The sequence below is a fragment of the Panthera tigris genome, chromosome F2, assembly GCF_018350195.1.
Source record: "Panthera tigris isolate Pti1 chromosome F2, P.tigris_Pti1_mat1.1, whole genome shotgun sequence".
In the NCBI taxonomy this organism is placed as follows: domain Eukaryota; kingdom Metazoa; phylum Chordata; class Mammalia; order Carnivora; family Felidae; genus Panthera; species Panthera tigris.
This window is the reverse complement of record NC_056676.1, coordinates 23,926,486-23,949,180: the sequence shown is the minus strand read 5'-3', so window position 1 is coordinate 23,949,180 and position 22,695 is coordinate 23,926,486. Positions and strand designations below refer to the sequence as shown.

At 41.5% G+C, this 22,695-nt stretch overlaps 1 protein-coding gene across 1 annotated transcript in view; it reads left to right on the top strand.

Moving 5' to 3' along the window:
• The window catches only part of JPH1 (junctophilin 1), a 122,532-nt gene that overhangs the window by 80,210 nt on the left and 19,627 nt on the right, over nt 1-22,695 (top strand). The window contains 2 exon segments of the mRNA XM_042973172.1: nt 848-902; nt 905-943. Coding sequence (XP_042829106.1) covers nt 848-902; nt 905-943 — 94 coding nt within the window.

Genomic DNA, 22,695 nt, shown 5'->3' with positions numbered 1-22,695 from the left:
AAAGCCAGTTTAGAACACATTTAATACTACTTAAGAATTAGACTCTATTTTAATAGTAAATACCAAGATCATGTCTCTGTAATAAAAATGGCCAAGCATGAGCAGCTCTGAAAAGATGGGTCATAAGGTTGCTTTTTGTTTAAACATGTAAACAAAGTTTGGGTACCTTGGCTAGCTGGTATTTGTTGTAGCCTTATTTATCAAAATAGGAGTCTGCAGTTCATCAAATAGAACTTGATTTCTGAAATGTTGTGGCTGAGAAAAGACGTAAAGAATTAGACCTGTAAAATAATTTCTGCAAGTGTTCAACTTCCCGCTCGCAATTTTTACTTCAAGGATGTGGTGGTGTCGAAAAATACGACCAGGAAAAAGACCCTCATTTTGAGTTTTCCTAAATTTTTCCCGAGAGGCCTCAGTATCCTAAAGATCTTATTCTTACTTTCCAACTGCCTTCATGAAGAAACAATTCTTCCTCATCTAAATTATGCCTTAACAAAAAGTCATGCCCACTTTCCATTAGTTCCTGACCCCAGTGTGGCAAACTCTCTCTCACCCAGACTGTTGTCAAATGTTTTGAGGTGAATGTTGAGATTATTTGTAAGTCATTTTCTTAGATTAAATCAAGACTGGAGTCATTTCATAGTGAAAGTGCAGAGACGGCTCCATCTAAATACGGCTTTGCTATTTTTAGTTTATACTTTTTGGAGCTGTTGTCATTTGTTCATGCCATATTTACTGCAACGGGGTTGAGTTTTTTTGTATTTTCGGTAATCGATTTTATGAGCTAGTTTACATATTGATGTTAACATGGAAATGTTATGCCTTGTTTTGTTCTGTTCATTTCCAGGGCCCTAATTCAGTCATGATTGTCCTTGTCATGCTGTTGAATATCGGGTTGGCCATTCTTTTTGTTCACTTTCTAACTTGATTGGAATTAGGAAAGGTAAGAATAGCCTTAATTTCTACATAAAAATCCGTTTCTAACGTTCTTTTCCCATATTCAAATTTATTTATTTTTTTTTAACAACTGCATATTGTCCTTCTTTCATTTTGGCTGTGCCTGAATGTGATTCAACATAGTTACTTAATGATATAACTGTTTTGACCCCTCAGTGAAGTCATGACAACTAGCGGTGTTAGCCCACACTTCCCTGCCGTGGCGTCATCAGCCCTTTAAATGGCACACCCCAGTCAGACTCAGACTCAGGGAAGGAGGCTTGGAATTAGGATGGGATCGCGAAAGAGATGACACTTGGAAAATTCAGCCAGAGGACCTGTTCATGTTCCCCTGGGAATGCTTTGTGGCTTTGGGGTCCTCTGGGAGCTGAAGCAAGCAGCCGTGTTGGAGAGCAAAACTTAATAATCATTCTTTTTTAAAATCTGCTGAAGCAGCCCCATCCGGCGAAGTTCTTGGCATTGGCTACTCCATCTGTCCTAGCAGAGTGTGACTAAACTGGAAATGTATGGAGCTGCATTTTTTTTTTTTCTTGATGGAAGTCAACAGCTGCCTTACTATTTTGCCATCGGACGTTTTTAGTAGGGAGCTGGGGAAACGAGCGACTGCCCGAGGAATGCGGTCGGAGGATTGTGTTGCTGTGGCCACGGTTCCAACGCTCACTCCTGTCTCATTGGAAGAAATAGGTAGCAGCATCACTCACCAGTCTTATGCCGTGACCTGCTGCTTTAACATCTCCTGGAATGTTCTGGGAGAGAACGTTTCGTTGGCTTGTGCACGACTATGTTCATTTTTGCCGTTTATTGAAGTAGGATGTATAGTCCTCTACAACGTGTGGTCCCGGCTGGATGAAACACACTTGTTGCATCTCAAGGAAAAGAAACGACACAATTCTAGAGAAGATGTGTTCATTTCGATAGCAATACATCATTGTTTTCATGTCATGCAGTCTTCCAAAACCTGTAACAGGCTGTTTAAAATTTAGCAATGTGAAGGCATTATACCTTCCTAAGAAAAAAATTGAAATATTTTTAACATTACCGAGATGAATTATTTATGCACTTAGGAGGTGCTAAATTTTAAAAGCTGAAAGACAACAGAATTCTAAGAAGTATAGTCAAAGTGTTGCATGGATTGCAGTAATCGGTGTTTAAAGGATTCAGTTTCATTGCTGACGTACTTTACAACCAAATAAAATCTTGTCAGTGACTATGTTAATTCCCATGAAAGTTAAGCAAGATGCTATTAATAACTGCTCTAATCTTTTTTTTTTCCTCCAACTTAAATTTTTGTTGAATACATTCAGGTAGAGCATAAAGCTTTGTTAAACCTCTGCTTCTCGATTTTATGCCTTTCGTGTCCTTCAAAGTCCTTTCGTAATTTTATTTCACATTTTAAAGGTTTAGACGTTTTTATTTAAATATTTGTCTTTTGCAGTCCTTTGTTATTCTGACATAATCTGATTTTTTTTTGCTGTTTTATAATTTATCCTTTATTACTCAAACGCATGCTTACTTAGAGACACTACGTGGTCTTTATAAAAATAATTATTTAAAAAGAAATCAGGGGAGGAAAGGTATCTTAAATCTCTGTAAGACATTACATCGTGGAGAAGGAGCTAGCTATTCCTAAATATTTTTCACAGTCTGCATGGTTTAATCAGATTCTTGTTACCTTGTTTGCTACCTTTTCAATGCAGAAGAGACAATTCACAGGTTAGCACAGGTGTGGACTGAATGCTTTGTCCCCTGCAGGGTAGTAACCCAGTGGTGTTCTTGCAGAAGTGCAATATATTGAGAATCCTGGGTGTGACCGATATGGAATAAAGAAGAAAGCAGAAAGAGAGCAAATGAAAATTACAACTTGTATATTTATTTATTTTTTACATTTTGCTTTGACTTTTAAATTTAGGAAGTACGTTTTTTTAGCCAAGAAACGTTTCAGCTCCTGTCAGTCTCCATACACTCACTGCGCCTTCCTAACCCCATAGCTCTTGATGCTGGGAAAGCGGATTTTTTTTAAAAAATAAAACAAAATATTTAATCTTATTAAGTGTTTATTTAAAACGTGTAATGCTTTGGAAATAATGGGTAACAGATAACTAAAGGATATGTTTATAAAGTCAGCATGTTCCATTTATAAATATGTGTATGATTTATAAGCTTTTTTAAAAACAAAGCTCAAATTGTTGGTATTTTTCTAAAATGTGCACAGCTGTATTTTACATGAAAGGCTCTTTCTAATGGGTTGTTATACTGTACTCTACATTTTGGACAGCACATGAAGTCTGCCAATGTACTTAATAAAACATGACCTTGTTTATTTAAAGTTTCTTGCTGTGAAAAAGAACTCCCTACCTGTGAGTTCCTTTATTTATAATCCTTGAAACCAAAATGTATAATGTACAGTTTTCACAACTGTATCTGCTCTAATAAAAAAAAAAGTTGGTTATTAATAAAGTTGCAGGTGTGTTTCCTTTGTGAGTAAGTTATGTGGAATTTTTTGATGGTGGTTGTATTAAAAGAAAGATCTGAAAAATTAACAATAGAAATGGGGTATAAAATGCTCAGAGAAGCCACATGGTTAGGAGGTACTCATACCGTGATATTTCTTTCTGCATTTCTTTCTTCCCGGGCATTTCAGATAATTTTGTAAAATAAGATTCGTTTTTCTGCTGAGTGCCTTCATTATTTGTATTAGGGCCTTATCCGGGGTTTTATGTCTGATCCTGTTTTTAAGGAAAACCCAGAGTTGGAGTAAATCCCCCTCCTGCTTGGGTACTTTTCAATTAATTAAAGTTTTTGGATCATTGTGCCCCAAATAAATTAATATTTCGCTGTGGCCCCTGTTTAGACACATTTCTGGAAGCTTAAGCACACTGTGCAGTTGAATAAGCTTACTGCCACTAGAATTTCCAGCCCCCGGGCTCCCTTTGAGGCCGTCTGATGCTGGTCTAGGCAGCCTTGACGCACCGCGAGCTGCCAATGAGGTATATAATAAAAGGACCACCTCCAAAACGGCTTCCCAGGGAGCTGCTGTGGTGCTCTTAAATTCCCAAATTAGTCACTCCTGTTGAAGGCTAAGGTATTGGAGACCCCAACATAAATAATGCATAAAGTTATCGCCTCTTAAGTTGTAACAGATTTATCAACTTAAATGATTAATCTCCTAGTAAATCCTAAAAGAATGGAACACAGAACACACTGTTTTGGAGCAGGCGGCAAAGGTACAGGGTGCAAGAAAGAGTATTGATTCCAGTTTCATGTCCAAACCACAAGTTTTGATGGCCGAAGCCAAAGCTGGGGTGAAGTCTTTGTGGTTGGGAAATCTGGAAAATATTCTACATGCCCTTTTAATGCAATAGCTATTTCAGGAGCTATGGTAAGCAGGCTCCCCAGGCATACGCTCAGTGCAACTCGCGGCCCTCCTCCCATGCTTCGGAAACTTGTGTAGCCTCCTCTTTCCAACTTACTATGTGGCTGTACACGTGGCATATTTCGCCAATACAGGAACCCAGCAGTTCACCAGGCTGAGTTTCGTGATCCCAGGTTTGTGGTCCAGCATTTCCTTCTTACCCCAAAAGTACTGAAAAGTACTTCAGTGTTCTGTACTAGCCTCTATAGGAGTCTCATTTATGGGAGTAGGAGCAAATAACAAAACATACAGAATAAAATGACTACTGCTGAATGAATGGATATGGATAGAATTCTGGCTACGGTCATGATTAATTGTGGATTTTTCTCAAGCCCAGACCCTGGTTTCCTCATTTGTAAAATGGGCATAACCGTAGCACTTAGCACACACTTCGCAGCGTGGTTGTGAAGGAGAAATGAGCTCATTCATGTTAAGTGCTTAGTACAGTGCCTGGCGCATAATAACTGTTGTGTTAGCTTTTACCAATTGGAGGAACTAGGAAAAAAAATTTAATTTCTCTAAGTGTCTCAAACGCATTAAAAAAAATACAGTGAGGAGCGACTGGGTGGCTCAGTCGGTTGAACATCCGACTTTGGCATAGGTCATGATCTCGCGATCTGTGAGTTTGAACCCCGCATTGGTCTCTGTGCTGATAGCTCAGACCCTGGAGCCTGCTTCAGATTCTGTGTCTCTCTGTCTCTGCCCCTCCCATGCTCGCTCGCTCTCTTCCGCACTCTCAAAAATAAACATTAAAAGTTTAAAAAAAAAATAGATCCCACTATAAAGGCCCCTTTTTAAAGGTTATGCCACAGGTCAGATTATGTTCTTTCCTCAGTGGTGAACACTTAACAGAGTTCCTTCTCTACACTAAAATGCCATTTTCTGTACAGTATGATGTGAGACATTGGCTTTACAAAGAATTTTCACGTCAATGACTCGTTAGATTCTTATGAGATCCCTAGGAAAGAATTCTCCAGTTAATGACTTGCCTGAGGCTACCTGCCAAAATGTTTAAAAAATTATATTAGTCCCAGATCTGACTCTCAATGTGCTATTTCATTTCATATGTTGGTTATCATTACTCCACACTGTCATCCTCATCAACCATAAAAAAGTAGAAAATATGATGAAATTGAAAGTAACAGTATGGGTTGAATGAACCCATTTTCATAAGTTCCTTAAGGACACTTGGTTGATTTAACTATAGTAAAGTTTATTAAAAGTTCTGAATAATTTATACTCTACTGTTTCATGACTTTTAGTCAGGTATTTATGATATTTTTGAACCTCAGAAAATATTAACTAAAGTTTCACATTTAAATGGTATTTTGGAGTCAGAAGCATGTCATAAATGAATTCTGTGTGTGTGTGTGCTTGAACGTGATCTCAAGAATTAACCTAGAAATTGCACATTGTGCCTAAAAGACTTAAAAGATTTAGACAGATACTGTAATGGTCTTTTGATACTTCATCGCAGTGTTCCATATAGTTTCTTCAGTATTCTCTTGAATCCCAAATCTGATTTAGGTCAAGTATTAGAATTAACACAAGAGTGAGGGCCTAACCTTTGTTCGGCTAGTGATTGGTAAAGCAGTTCGCTTACTATGATAGTGTATCAATCTTTGCCGAGAATTTTGGAGAGAAGATGTGGAGGGAGAGATAGACTCAGCAAAAGATATGACAGTATTGATGTACAAGTCTTTTCTTATTCCCATCCTTGCCCCAAGCAAACTCATTCATGAAACATCAAGAACTGTATCGAGCATTTGATGGAATTATGATATTTGTTCAAAGGAAAGCAACAGAGGTCTTTGATTTCAGGAATGTAAGTCACATTCCTGCCATTGATGGCACATATTTGGAAGAAAAGAATCTGATAGATAAATATCATAGTCCCATGCAGTCAAAGTAGAAGCAAAGGTGAAAAGCCAAAGATCATCTAAAATTCTCCAGTTCTGGGCATGTTCTAACAACAGCTTCTGACCGCTGGAGCCAGTACCTGGAATCACGTAGCTGCTGCTGAGATTGATAAAAGCCAAAAAGATGCTCACACATAGCATTGTTGTAGAGCCAACAGGTGTGGACTCCATCCCTTAAGGGCTAGACCTAGCATTTTGAAAACAGTTTTACATCAGATAATTGGGCCAAAGAAAAGCAAAGGTTAGAAACATTCAAATCTATGGAACATTTAAAAGGATAGACAAGTGTCCCTTCAATCTGTTTCTTACTCCTCAGTCCACTGAGACCAAGCAAGAATTTGGGAAGTAATCTGAACACAAGAAAGCCGCAAAGAATGCAGTGCATCTGTGCCCAAAATAAGGTTTGATGCTATCTACATCTGTTTGTCATGATACAAAGTAATGTGGAGGACTCAGCATAATTTTTCATTTCTCACTGTCCACGTCATTTCCCAGTATTTACGTACTTTACAATTTGGTTTTCTTCCATTCAGATTTTGTGTATAGAAAGAACCCATTTTTTCTAATAATCAGATCTATATTTTCCTTCACAAAAGAGAAGACCCTACACTGTATTTTTGAGTTTCGTTTCCATTGGCTCACTCCAGCTATCAACAATTTACCTGTATTTGTGTTGACATTCTAAAGACTACCTGAGTAAATTATAAAGGAAGCACTGTAAACCTACTTGCTACCCTGCTCTTTCAGGAGTTTTACTTAATTTTTAACTTTTTTAAAGATTTTATTTTTAAGTAATCTCTACACCCAATGTGAGGCTCGAACTTATAACCCTGAGATCAAGAGTCACATGCTCTACCAACTAAAGTCAGCAAGGCACCCCCCACCTTTTGTTGTTTTTTTTTTTAAAGACAAGTTTTCAGGAATTTTAATGTGGCCTACGTGTTCACTACACTGCCTGACCCCTCCGTGCCCTGCAAAACCTGAGCTCTCCATTTCCCTGAATCATGGTTCTTTGTCAGTCTCCCCAGACCAGCAGCATGCTTAGACATACACAGTTTGCTGGTGCACTTTGACAAATATGTCAACTGAATTGAGGATATTAGTTCAAATAGAGAAGCATAAAAAGGCTTCAATTCAGCCATGCCACTTTCTCAGATGCCAGTTTATGGAACCAGCTACACACTTCCTTATGAGTTGTCCCCCTGTTCATTGGCTGTGCCAGCACCAAACAGCACATGTCCATTTTGGTACACTGTGAGGAGAGTTTTCGTGTCTGTAAAATGGGAATAATACCTGCCTCTTAGTGTTTTTATCAAAGTAGAGAACTTCAGTCAACTCCCCAACATGCGGTAGACTCTCGACATCTAGTAGGTAACTATTACATTTAATAGTCTCAACGTTACCAGCAATTTTTACTTATTCTTTCATCAAACATTTGTTATGTTACTGTTGAAATAACTTTCAGGTGCCTGGGTGGCTCAGTCGTTAAGCATCTGACTTCAGCTCAGGTCATGATCTCGCAGTTGGTGAGTTTGAGTCCCACATCAGGTGAGCTCATGTCCCGTCTCAGGTGAGCCCTGCTTCGGGTGAGCTCATGCCCCGCTTTGGGGAAAAACACAAGCCCCAAGTGAGCCCTGCTTTTCTCTCTCTCTCCCCCACCCTGTCTGTGTCTCTCTGCCCCTTACTCACTTGTGCCCTCTCTCTCTAAAAAAGAAGAGAAATAAAGGAAAAGGAAAAAAGAAAAAGAAAAGCACACATTCTAAGCCCACAATAGAGCCTCCTTTGCCTGGAGTGCTATGTCAACAAATCAGAACTTGAAAGAGAGAAAGAGAGAGATAGAGACAGAGAGATAGAGATAGAGATAGAGATAGAGATAGAGATAGAGAGAGGGAAGGAAGGAAGGAAGGAAGGAAGGAAGGAAGGAAGGAAAAGAAAGGAAGAACATTCTAAGCCCAAGATGGAGCCTCCTTTGCCTAGGGTGCTATGTCAACAAACCAGAACTTCAATAACTTTTGAATCGCTGTAAATGTTCCATTTGACCAGAAACACAATATATCCAGTCGGCCAATCCCCACACCCCAAGCCAACTCTGGGTCTGCTCACGCCAAACAAGGTTGAGTGTTGTGGCCCCAACCAATCAGATACTTTCTATTTTTCCTCATTCCTGTTCTTTATATTTTAACCTATAAAAGCATCCTGACTTCTACCCTATTTTGCAGTTCTCCAGAGGGAGACTGTTCACTTTTTGAAGTGTTAAATAAAGTTTGTTTACATCGCCTAAATTGTTTTCTTGAATATTTTTAATAGTACTTAACTGGTGTTCAAGTTCATTGAAATGAAATTCTTTGTTCATTAAGCATCAGATCCTCCTGCACTAAGGAATGCATTCTGCATATAGAATCAGTTGGACCTCAAATAGTTAAAGGAGTTCTTTCTCAAAAGCAAAGGACAGACAATAAAAATCGGGGCTCTTACTGATCAGAAGATACACTAGTGAGCGTTGATGCATTTCTCATTAGAAGCTTAGGCATGCTTGAATACGGAACACTCATACTAGGTACAACTGTTCATTAATGTCTGTTACTCACAAAAACTGTACAATAAGAAGATACAATTAAAGTGTACGAGAAATGAGCCTGACACAGATTTGCCACAATGATTATACTCTTGGTTGTAGGAACAAACTTCCTGATACAGGTAGAGCATCAAGATGTTCACTGATATGCAGAAATGTGTTAATGGACCTAGCTATTATGTTTAATCACTATGATTATGAACGTAGGCAAATGGCTCTGTCTTTCAATGAAATTAAAATACATTTAATCAGAAATAGCATAGCAAAATATCATAATGTCAGATCTTCCAGTAGCATCCATTAGTGTATAAGTTCATTAATATTTATAAAGAAAGAGGATAAGAAGTTATCTGCTCAGTTCAGGGTATACATCTTGATAGCTTCTCTCAAACCCTGCATTCAGCTGAACTTGGGTGCTTTTCTTCAATAGAAAAACAGGAAAAAATTCCCCTGTTTGAAACATATTTCACTCACTATTTTAAGGAAAACCTGACATGAGATGAAAGTCACCTCCCGGGACTTTAAATAGCTTTTATATCATGAAAACACACACAATTTTTTTTTCTTCTCACCAAATCTCATGCTATATAGACCACAACAGGAAGGAAACTCTATTTCAGTGGTTTTCAAACTTCAGTGAGCATTAGAATCATCTGGAGGTAAAACATTGCTGAGCCCCACCCAGTTTCTGATTTAGTAGTTCTGGGAATTTGTGCCTCTAATTTGTTTCCAAGTGATGCTGATGCCGCTGGCCAGGGGACCATGCTTTGAGAACCATTGCCTATATAATCAAGCAGTGTACAAGTATGAGGTACCAACTACAGTTAGGTAAAGAAGAGAAAGTAGAAAAAAATGCATACAACACGTACTAACATCTGGTATCACAATATTATTTGATCCTTATAATACCTAAGGGAACTAGGAAGCATTTTCCCCACTTTGCATACAAGAAACCCAAGGCCAAGGTGGGTGAAGAGAACTGTTTGACAAAACACAGCTAACTAGCCGAGCCAAGAGTCCCACCCAGGTACCTGGGGCTCCAAGTCCTGGGCGTCCCTTTCCCCTACATCTCAGCAGCTCTGAGTCTGTCCTCTAGCCACCAAAAGGTTAGAACACAAGGCACATTGCAAAGTTGTTCTGACTGCTATCAGGCAAAATATGAAGGTTGAGTCCTCGGGGTTACTTGAAACAAAACACTGATATCTAAGGTTGAAGGTAATGCATTGTCCATGACTTGAATGAGGGTCATTCTCAAATCCATGTAGTGGTTTATCTATAGACATTTCTCAAACCACATATGAAATTGGACCTCATTCTTTAAGATCTGCACACTCAAATGCTTCTGTTTTATCAGATGTGCTCACATTTGTAAGCCTACACATAACTCTGTCCATCTGTGTAGTATTTCTCCCCTAGTTTTGACAGGAAAAAGAAAACAAAACTATGCCATTAAAGACGACAACAGCATCTGCACATACAGATTCCATCACGTCCTGCCAACCTTCCTCATCCACCACCAGGCTAGAAGAGGAAACCCGATTCAGCAAAGAGCAAAGGCAGAGATTGGCAGGAAGCAAGGGGGCTTTTAGGAAAACATCCTGATCCTTATTTTTGTCAAGAGATGTGTGTGGGATTTAGGAAATTAATCCTTCAAAGAGCATCAGACAAGTTCCCTACCGGCCTCAGAGGGTCTATCTTCAACACTGAGATTTTCCACAAATGGCAAGAATAGACAATATACAGAAGAGAAATACACAATGGTCAATAACCATGAAAGATGTTCAACCTGACTTGTAGCCAGGGAAACACAGATTAAAATAATGAGGTTTTCAAAATCCAGTGCCTGCGACACTGACTACATTCTTAGTTGAGATGGAAAAAGGGCTTGATGTGGAGTCAGCACTGATCTCAACTCTAGACATCTTTACTTTCTCACTCTGGGAACCTTTCCCAAACTCCAAGGAATGTCCCTCCTCGATGACTCCAAGCCACGCTGCTTGATTTTTATCCCTTTACTGCATGAACCATTTGTGTTTCAAATCTGTCTCTACTACCAGGCTGTACATTCCTTGCGGGTAGGGACTTTGTCCCATGTCTCTACCCACCAATGCCTGATACATACATATGTCCAGTAAGACTGATGAATGAATTAATAAAACTGACATAACCTTGCCCACTTGGACCACTCACTTGCTGATGAAAGAAAGCCATCTTCTGCAACATGCTTTGAGGACATGACACTTACCATATTAATATTAGTAAGCTATATATGGGGGGGGGGGAATGAATGTTTGTGGAAGAGTAAGAAGTTTTAAGCATGTGTAGAAATCCTGTTCAGATGTCGCTCATTTCTACCTGGCAAAAATTATGACTGAGAGCCTTTGTAAAAGCAGTTGGCCAAGTTAATAGATAATATATCCAAGAAGGAAAATAGGTAATCCACCTTGATTAAGAAAATGATTTGTAGGGGCACCTGGGTGGCTCAGTAAGTTAAGCTTCCAACTCTTGATCTCAGCTTAGATCATGATCTCACTGTTCATGAGTTCAAGCCCTGCATCGGGTTCTGTGCTGATGGCACGGAGCCTGCTTGGGATTCTGTGTCTCCTTCTCTCTGCCCCTCCCCCGCTTGTGTGCTTGCTCTCGCACGCTCACGCGCGCGCTCTCTCTCTCTCTCTCAAAATAAATAAATAAAATCTAAAAGAAAAAGAATGGTTTCTAATAAACAAGAATAAAGTTTCAGTTAGGCAAGATGAGTAAGTTCTAGAGATCTGTTGTACAACATTGTGCCTATAGATAACAGTACTGTATTGTGACCTTAACAGTCTTTTAAGAGGGTAAATTTCATGCTGTGTTCTTACCACAATAAAAATTTTAATTACTTCTTAACACCTTGAAATATTTTCAGGCATTTAGGATTAAGTGGATGGCGAATGGATGCCAGGTGCTTATTATGAGATGAGAGTTCCTGATTCTTTATTTGCCTCACAGTGGCAACTGTCTAGGGGAAGAAAAAATGGACAGATTAGAGCAACACTGAGGAGACAGAATTAACCCAAAGTGGTGATTTGGTATGGAGAATAAAGGAAAAGTAGGATTCCAGAATGGAATCCAGGGCTCAGGCTTGAGCCATTGAGCGCTAGTTAGAGTCCTTAACTAAGACAGGGAAGATAGGAGGAGGTATGCCCAGATGGCCTGAAGACATGGAATTTAGTTTGAGACATGGTGCACCTGATGGGCTTGCAAGATGGGAACAGCAGAGAGAATGCCATTGGGTATAGAGGCCCAAAGCTCCAGGAATTCTGTGATCAAGATGTGCACTGAGCATGTGGTGAAGGGAATGTGCAATGACGCATTTTCCTCTTTACAAATTTTCTGTCTATTCATTAGAGCAGGTCTCTCAACAAGACTACACTCAGGAGATTTTTTTTTTTATCATGGTACAATATATATAACAGAAATTTACCATTTTAACGAGTGTTAAATGTATAGTTCAGTGGCATTCTATTGTGCAGCCATCACCACTGTGCATCTTCAGACTTTTGTTACTGGTATTTTTTAATTGCCTCTTCACAAAAGTAACTATTTGGTCATTCATTTCACTAATTCAGGCTTAATTATTCCAGAGGTGTTTGAAGTTATTATAATAACTTCTCTTATCCCTGAGTCCAAGGTCACTGTCACATCAAATGTACTCTTTTTCTAATTCATTTTATCACGGGTTTTGATGGTTAGACCACTGTACTGATCTGTAAGCCCTTAAGCTATCTTCAGCTGAATCATGAAGGTCAAGAAAGTTTTCCTTTACGAGGAGGTGCCTGGGCCTGGCCATCAGGCCTGAGGGCAAAAGAGGGCAGCTGCTAATCACTCCTGCACAAACCCCTTCCCGCACAAGGCGGGACTGGCTTCGTGGTCCTCCTTCCGGTTATTTCAGCTTTGCGTGCCATTGAGCCCACCACTGAACTCATAGATACATTTAAACAGAAACAACAAAGTTTGATCTTGAAGTCCACGAGTATTTTTGAGTTATTATCTGGGTGGAAAGACCGAGTATTTGTTTACTGAAATAAAAAAGAAAAAAAAGGGAGTAAAAGAAAGAGAATTAAAGCTTCTGTAAGTCCTGGTAAACCAAAAAGGCAAACATATTTCTTCTTCTAAAATAGTCTTTCAACTCTCTTACCTCCTAGAAAACAGAGTGTTACCTACTCAGCCATGAAAATGTCTGTTGATCTACAGTTAAATGATAAATCACTGGATAAACCAGAATTCTAAGTTTGCCAAAATCTTATGCTGAAATCCCAGCTACCTAAAACCTTACTACTAAGGTAGGGAATTGTTTTCAGGCAATCTCCTTCCTCTTGGCTAGATTTTTGCTTTCTCGGAGTCTTTTAATCCTTGCAGGTGACCATGTGACCTAATTCTGGTCAGTGAAACTTTGCCAAGTCTTCTGGAAAGGTTTTTGCTTTCTTAATAAAAGGGATAGATAGCAGAGAACTCAGTGTTGCTGCACCTTCCTCTTTCATCTGTCTTGAATGTAGGTGTGATGCCTTGCACTGTGGCAACCATGTTGAAATCATGAGGCAACAAGCATAAGAACAGAACCCAACAAGAATGGGGAAGCAGAAAGTTGGGAAAAGCTTGCGTCCTTAATAACATGGTTGAAATGTTCTTGTTAAACAATAAATGTCACTATGGTTTAATCCTCCTTTAAAAAAAATTAACAGCTGCTGCTAAAAAGGTAATAAAAGGAGGGAAATGATCCCAACATTATGCAAGGATAAAAGAGATTATCAACAGTATTCATCCTTGTTGTTTGCACCTACTCTTAAAAAAAAAAAAAAAAGAGAGAGAGACCATTTTATAAATCAATTTATTTCTGTGCTTGAGAGAATTGGATTTCTAACACATTGAAAATCTAAAAAAACATCAGCACAAACCCTTGACTCCTCTATGGGCCTTCCCTGAACAACTTAACCAGAACTGTTCACTTTCCTCCCCAGGTGCATCCTACCACCACACCCCCAATCTCATACATTGCACCAATCAGACTCTACCCAGTCTCTACCTTTTGAGGGCTGATTGTTGGTGCCCCACTGTACATGCTTCATGACATTTTCTCATTAAATCTATTCTTTACAATAAATAACTCTATGAAGTATTCATCATCATCCCAGATTTACAAGTTAAAAAAAAACAAATCAGACTCCATGAGGTAACGTATATCCAATGGCACCCTCACAGCTAGTAGTAACAAAGCTAGAATTTGAAACCAGGTCTATTTTTGAAGTCTGTCTCATAGGGTTTGTGAGAACAGGCTTCCCAGTTTATTCTAATGGCATCATCAACCACTGCGCACCCAGGGCTGAAAGCCGACTTCTCTCTGTGGAAGCCACTGTTAACCTCCCACACATTCTGCCTCCAGTGTCTCTCAGATGATCCCCTCTTTTCCAGTCCCTTCACCGTCATTCTAATTTGGCTCCTGGTAACTACCAGGCAGTGGATCACGGGAGCCTCCAAACTGTTCTTCCTGCCCCCAGTCTGCCCTTTCTATTGCTGCTGCTAGGACTTGCCAGAGAGACAAAGCCAAATATTTCTAGAACACAGCTCCAAACCTGTGACCTCCTCATTATATAATGTACACCCACTGTTTCAGTGCCCTAAAAATAAGAAGAAACAGGGTCCTGTGCATTCACAGGACCAGGGCAGACCCTTTCCAACACAGCTTTGAAGAAGGATGTTCGGAGGTCATGCCCAAGTGGGATCCAGTCCCCTGCCGAGTCTTGGCTTTCCAACTGGCCAGCATTTGCCCATGAGAACTCAGCCAGGGGAAGGTCAGAGAGCCACACAGAAAACTCACTGGATATTCAAGTGCTAAGTTTGTATAACCACAGACAAACCAGGTGTGCATACTCCCGTCACTGGTGTGTAAGGACAGTTCCTGAGGTCCCTGAGTTCCAGGAGCTGCTCAGCAGTGAAGGGACCCTCACAGCCCTGGCCAGCCAGATTTTCCAGGTTCACATCAAAACACCTCAGGCTGCTGGCTTAATACTAAGATAGTGCTTCCAATAGCGGAGTGGGGGCAGGGAATCTCAGTCTTAAAAATTACAGCTTTATATGCATAAAATGGAATAAAGAATAACTTGCTTCTTTCATCACCCAAACTATAGAAAAGACATCCCAATGGAACTTTCCTGGTGGAGGTTAGCAGATGTTGAGCTCTCCATTCTGCACATCAGCCTTCCTTCGGAGTATAAAAGGATCTCAAAAGACTGAGATTGCTAAAGTGCCCTTCCTAGAATCTGATTCTCCTTCCGACTCCGTGTGGTACCTCATTCCCAACCAGCGCCTTCCAGCTTTCCTTTCCCATGCTTTGCACTTGTCCCCATTCCACAGAGCAGCCCCAGGTGCATTTGAAAGATGGGTGCCTCCACTGACCCTCCTCCTACCTCCTGGCCACTGCTGTCAGCTCCCCGCCCCCCCCCCCCACACACACACAAATACTCTGCTCCTCTCACCAGGCCTAAGAGAGAATGTCTATCCCAGACAAGAATTTCAAGGAGATAGATCAAAGGTGGTGGACCCAGACAGGTTGCAGGTCCTGTAAGAGAGTGGGCTCTTGGGCATTCATCCACCTTCCATGTTGATCTCTGTCCTCTTAGCCCCAGCACCTAGGGAGTGGTCTGACCTTTGTAGACTCAACCACAGTCCAAAGCTATAGGTTATTATCTGAATCTGGATATCACAAGTGGGGATCCCCCAGGAAGCTGACTGAGATAGCGGTAAGCTTGCAGATGTCTGTCAAGGAGTGCTCTGAGGTCAGCACCTGCAGTAGGTTGGGGGAAAGCAGCAGGAAAGGGAGGAGAGCGCAGCTGAGCTGCGATGTTGCCTTAAGGAGGGCCTCAGCTGAGCAAGGGTGGGGGCACGGCAGCTAAGGCTGAGGTGCCCTTCAGAGTCTTTCCAAGTTGGCTGAGAGGACCGGGCCTGTCACCCGCCTTGCATCATGGGCAGCACTCACAGCCTGCACCACCCCAGCATTCCCTCTCTTCAGAGAAATCCAGGGATGCCCCCGTCACCCCGGCCTCTCGCAGGGACCGCGTTTCCTCTGAGCCCCTCCAGCACCACAACACTCACAGTCTATCTTCCCATGTTAGAAGGGGTGGATGGTCAACTCCTTGAGGACAGTGACACACACCATAACATACTGCCCTCCTCGGGTTGACCTTTCACTCCATGAAGCAGTACATTTCGAAGGGAAGAATGTGGGCTCTGGGCTAGAATCCGGACCTGAATCCTTACTTGCTCAGGCAGCTTAGACAAGCTAGTTAAACTCTTTCAACCTCAAACATTTCAACTATAACATCAGATAAAATACCCATACCTCCCTCTGAGTCGTTTCTTCATGCAGCAGACTTACACCGAGCGGCCATGACCTACCAAACACCCCATGTACATTATCCCCAGTCCCTCCAGCACTTCTCTTCTTACTTCAGCAATACCATTACAGAAGGGCCTTCCAAGGCCACAGGGCTCTGAGGGGTGTAATAGGACTCTCAACCTAAGTCCGCCTGATACCAACATCCGGGTACCTCACACTGCTTCTACACCTGTGAAACCCCTCAGAGGGCTGACATCATGCGCGGTGCACGTATCACCACAGTGATCAAGACCCTCTTCCATTTGGCTCCAAACCACTTTCCAGACTCATCTGCCATGATGTCGCTCCAGCCTCGCTAGTGTCTTCCCCCAGCCCAGGATTCACAGCCCCATCTGCCCTCTCTGCTGGCCCCCAGCTGCGACCCTCCCATCTCCTGAAACCCAGCTGAAACCGTGCTCCCTCTGTTGAGGCTGCCCTCCCCTGCCATTTAGAACAAATGGCTCCCAGGGGCACCTAGGTGGCTCAGTCGGTTAAGCGTCCGACTACGGCTCGGACCATGATCTCACAGTTTGTGGGTTTGAGCCCCACCTCGGGCTCTGTGCTGACAGCCTGGAGCCTGGAGCTGGCTTCGAATGCTGTGTGTCTCTCTCTCTGCCCCTGCCTCGCACATGCTCTGTCTCTCAAAAATAAACATTAAAAAAATTAAAAAGGGGGCGCCTGGGTGGCTCAGTCGGCTGAGCATCCGGCTTCGGCTCAGGTCATGATCTCACAGTTTGTGAGTTCGAGCCCCGCGTCGGGCTCTGTGCTGACAGCTCGGAGCCTGGAGCCTGTTTTGGATTCTGTGTCTCTCTCTCTGCTCCTCCCCTGATCATGCTCTGTCTCTCTCTCTCTCTCAAAATAAATAAACATTTAAAAAAAATTAAAAAGAACTAATGGCTCCTACAAGCAAAAACACTGTTTCTTACTTCATATAAGCTCTTCTGTCATCCTTCTTTCTCCACTTCTACTGGTTTTAGTCTCTTTTCTTCAGCAGACTATAAACTCCTTAAGAGAAGGGCAATCTCAGTCATCATTATACTCCTCAAAATGCTCAGCAAAAGGTGTTTTCTTTTTACAGAAATAAGTGCTCAAAATGCATCTATTGAATTTCTTCAAAAAACCATAATTCTTTAGTTCCATAAAACCTCCTGAAAGCTCCAATTTCTTCCTCTTAAGAATTTTCATGATTTTTTTTCTTGGTAAAATTCCTTTCTTACCTTGTCTGTGGAAGGAGTTTGCTTTGGAGAGTCACCTGGACCCGATGCCCCACTTGGTTTTTGTAGCCAGTGGTTGTGGTTCTTTCCTTGTTCATGAATCTGTGTCCCACACCCCAACCGCAGCCATTCGAGCAGAGAAGCTCAGGCTGATGGGGGCTCTGGCACACAAGCAGACCAATAAAGGGTTGGAGGTGGGCCTTTGGTGAGCCAGCAAGCTTGGGGAGGGCGTTCCCTCCGGGGTCATCAGGTCACCAAGTGAAAGTCATGTTCTCCAGCTTCAACCTTGTGGGAAAGTGTGAAATATTAGTGTGTCCCCCAGACCCCAAGGGGAGGTAAGCTCTTTCCTCTTCAGCTGATCCCTTAGCCATCCCCAGACACCAAGGAGAAGGCAATCTTGTGTCTGCCCTCTTGAGAGAGATCCTGGGAAATTGGTAACGTGAACACCTGCTCCAAGCCCTATCAGCTCACCTGAGAATGGGCCGGGAAAGGGAGAACGTGATGATGCCACTTTCTCAGAACCAGGCCAATTAAGTAAATGGACTTGAACTACCTTTTCTCTGGAAGAACAGGAGGCAAGGTGCTTTGGGAAACACAAATGTACAAAAGTAAACTCCACTCCCCTGTCCTCAGAAAGCTTGCATTCTGGCAAAGGAGACAGACACGCATTGACTCTCTGAGTCCCCTGGGTTTCCTGGGCCCAGCACTGTGCTACTGAAATTCTGGGTCACAGAAGAGGAAAAGTGGCAGTCAAAAGCCAGCTTGGTCACCACCCTGGTGGCCCCGCTGACAGAACAATACGTTAGTTAGAGCCTCTCAGATGATATATGCAATTGGACTGTCTCCAACCATCAGCTTTTACAGCTCAGATCAGTGTGTTTCTAATTCCCAAAGAAGAACAGAGCCTGTGTGCAGGAAGCACAGCTGAACTCTATGGCAGCTTGTTTTCAGGGCAGCGTCGGCAGGCGGAAGACAGCACGCCAATTACCCGCATTTCCTACCCTAACAACAGCTTTTCCTCCTTGTGAGGCATCTGCTGGTTCCATGCAGCGCTCTCACCAAGGGAACCAGCCAGAAAGTGAATTCCTTTGTATCCACCACAATGCAGGCAAGCACTGGGGGGAAAGGAGTGCTGCATAGAAAGGCCTGGGTTCCCCCGGGCGCTTTGGTGGTGGTTAAGCTTCCGATCCTTAATTTAAGCTCAGGTCATGATCTCACGGTTCATGATATTGAGCCCCGTGTTGGGCTCTGCACTGATAGCCCAGAGCCTGCTTCGGATTCTCTCTGTCTCTGTCTCTGTCTCTGTCTCTGTCTCTGTCTCTCTCTCTCTCTCTCTCTCTCTCTCTGTCTCTCTCTCTCTCTCTCTGTCTCTCTCTCTCTCTTTCTCCCTCCCTCTCTCTCTCTCCCCCTCCCTCTCTCTCTACACCTCCCCTGCTCATGCTTGCTCCCCCCCCAAAAAAAATAAATAAATAAACTTAAAAAAGAAAGAAAGAAAGTCCTGGGCTCCTTCTCTCCCTGGCCAGCCATAGGATGGTTCAACATAAATTTGTAAAAGAATATTGCAAGGAAACAGAGGGGGAAGGGAGGATTGAGAGGAAAGAGAGGAAGGGAGAGGAATAGAAACCTGATCCAGTGGGGGGGGGGGGGGAGAGTTACAGAGAGGGAAAGAGGCAAAACATAAGAGACTCTTAAATACTGAGAACAAACTGAGGGTTGATGGGAGGTGAAGGAGAGGGGAAAGTGGGTGATGGGCGTTAAGGAGGGCACTTCTTGGGATGAGCACTGGGTGTTGTATGGAAACCAATTTGACAATAAATTATAAAAGAAAAGAAAAGAAAAGAAAAGAAAAGAAAAGAAAAGAAAAGAAAAGAAAAGAAAACCTGATCCAGTGATGTGTCAGCAACAGTACAAGAGATTCCATATTTAAGAGGTCAAATGGGAAAATTGAACTGGACTTTGAAGGGAGAGCAGAACACTTAATCTACCTTTTCTGGAGCCTTTTGAAAGCTTTGGACCTGGTCCAAGTTTACTTAAAATGTAACTTAAGGTGTTTACAAACCACATTTAAGTCTCTAACCAAACTCCTCACTCCCCTCTAGGTCCCTGAGGCTGTTATCTTTGTAATCCTATGTACTTCTTCCTTTTCATTGGTCAAATGTAATTTATCACCAACTCCCATCTATTCAATGTCACTAAATATTCTTTGAATCTACCCCCCACTTCATTTCCACTGCCTCTGATTTAGTTGGGCCTCTCATAAGTTCCCATCTGTATTATATAGTAAAGGCCTCCAGGGACAGGGTCTGCTCACCTTTGGTTTTGTGACCAGCATTGTACTACAGATCCCCAATGTGATACTTCATACGATAACAACCTCAAAGACACCATGTAAATGCACCATGCTTCCTCATATGTCTCATGATTTTCTTTCTTTCTTTCTTTCTTTCTTTCTTTCTTTCTTTCTTTCTTTCTTTCTTTCTTTTGAGAGAGAGGGGGAAGAGTGAGCAAGGGTCAGAGAGAGAGAGGCAGAGAGAGACAGAAGCGGGACTCATGCTCACCTGAAGCAGGCCTCGTGCACACACGAAGTGGGGCTCGATCTCACCCAAAGTATGGCACGAGCTCACCAACCATGACATCATGACCTGAACTGAAGTCAATGCTTAACCGACTAAGCCACCCAGACTCTCATGACTTTCTTTACCTGTGCTTTCACCCTACCTGGAAGGTCATCCCCCTCCCACCACACTTGTCCAACCTCATTCTTTAATGCTCAAGTCAATCATTATTTCTCCGAAGAAACATTCCCTGACCTCCTCAGAACGAATAGGCCCTTCCTATTGCTGTAGCAACCAGTAATTGTTAATTGCCTTGCCTTTTTTCCTTTTCCACTGTTGGCTCATTGGAAATAGAGACCATTCTTTATTCTCCTTTGCATTCTACCCTGGAGTTGGGAGCAAGGAAGTTGCTCAATAAATGTTTGCTGAATTAGTGAATGAATAAACAAATCTCTATGGAAGGAAAATGAGTTAAAACTACAGGGGGATGTATGCTGCTAAAATATAATGAAAAACTTCTTGTTTTATAAAGACAGTCTTAGGGGCACCTGGGTGGCTCAGCTGGTTAAGCATGCAACTCTAGATTTTGGCTCAGGTCATGATCTCAGTCGTGGCATCGAGCCCTGCATCGGGTTCAGTGTGGAGCAGGAGCCTGCTTGGGATTCTCTCTCTCCTCTCTCTTTGTCCCTCCTCTGCTCATTCTCTCTAAATAAATAAACAAACAAACAAACAAACAAAAACAGTTTTAAAAATGTTTCACCTCAACCTTACTTATATAAAATACATTCAAAATGTGATGCATACATGCCGTGGAATACTATTCAGCCACAGAAAACAAATGGACTATATGCTACAAAATGAATGAACCTTGAAAACATTATGCTTTGTGAAATCAGCTAGACACAGAGAGACAAATATTGTCTGATTCCCTTTCTAGGGGGTGCCTAGAACAGGTAATTCACAGACAGAAAGTAGAAGAGAGGTTACCAAAGGTTGGGGGAGGTAGGAAGGTAGAGTTATTGTTTAATGGGTATAGAATTTACATTGGGAAGGATGAAAAATTTGGGGGTATAGATAGTGGTGATGGGCTGACAACACGATGAATATATTTAATGCTACTGAATTGTACACTCACGAACTATTAAAATGATAAATGTTGTTAGTATATCTTACCAAAAATAAAATAAGGAATGGAGTACTGAAAGCTACCACGTTGTGGATGATGTTTGAAAACATTGTGCCAAGTGAAAGGAGTCAGTCACAAAAGGCCACATACGGTATGATTCCATTTATACGGAATGTCCAAAACAGACAAATAGGCAAATCCACAGAGACAGAAAGTAGACTAGGTGGTTGTCACGGACTGTGGGGAGGGAGGAAACAAGGAGTGCTATTAATGGGTAACAGGGTTCCTTCTGAGGATGAGGAAAATGTTCTAAAATTAGATAATAGCGATGGTTGCACAACTCTGAATATACTAAAATCCAGCGAATTACACACTTTACGAGAGTGAAGTTGTTTTTGTTTTTGTTTTTGTTTTTACCAGGGTGAATTTACATGTGAATTAAATAGCAATAAAGCTGTTATGTTAAAATTTTTTTAATTTTAATCTACTAGAATGGATTGCAACTTGAGAAATTAAATCTTTCTTTCTGAATCTTGAAGAGTCATATAAATAGTCATTGATCTAAACTGGTTTAGGACCAGGACATAAGTAGGATTGAGGGCAGCCTATGATCACTTAAAAAGTTCATAAGAGAATGAAATTCAAACTGACTGGATCGCATTTTTACCTATGAAGTTGGAGGGAGTCATAAAGTTTAATAATACACAGTATTATCTGTGTTCCCTTCACAGTGCTTATCTGGAAGACAATAAACACTTATATATAACTGTTGAGTAACGTGAATTAATGTTAACACTTTGGAAAGCTATTTGACACTATTTAGTGAAAGGTAAAATACAGTTATCCTTTTGACCCAGCCATTCCTCATTTGTAAATTTATCCTGGAGACGTATATTTGAATAATGAGTGATCGATCTATATATCCATATATATATGGATGTTAATTGCAATGCTATTTATAATAGCCAACATATTGGAAATAATTTCAGTATCTACCCATAAAGGACATGTTAAGCACATTTTAGTATTTATGCAGCACAGAGTGCAATGCACATATTCGAAGTGATTGAGTCTATATAGATTACAATAAACATTAAATTGTAAAAAGCATGGTATAGAATTTGTGTAAAATAAAGCTGTCTAGCTGTCTTCCCAGTATTCATTCTTTCCTTAATTCTTACCAAATGAACCCTGACTTTATCCTGGGTTCCCCAAAGTACCTGAAAACGAACACCTTATTTCCCAGCCTCCCTTGCTGTTGGAGGTGATCATGAGCTGTAAGTTGGGCAAGGTCACTAAGAAAGCTGCTTCAATTAAGTTAACTCAGCCAGGAGAACACACCCGTTTGTCCTTTCTTTTTAATTTTGGCCTGGTACATGGATATGATGGCTGGAGCTGCAGTAACTATTCTGGAACAAAGAGCAACTTTGAGGAAGAAACCATGCTAGATTGATGGAGCATTATGATAACCCGGAAGCTACCATTTGTCTGCCTCCCTCCTGCCTTCCTCGGACTCTTCACAATGG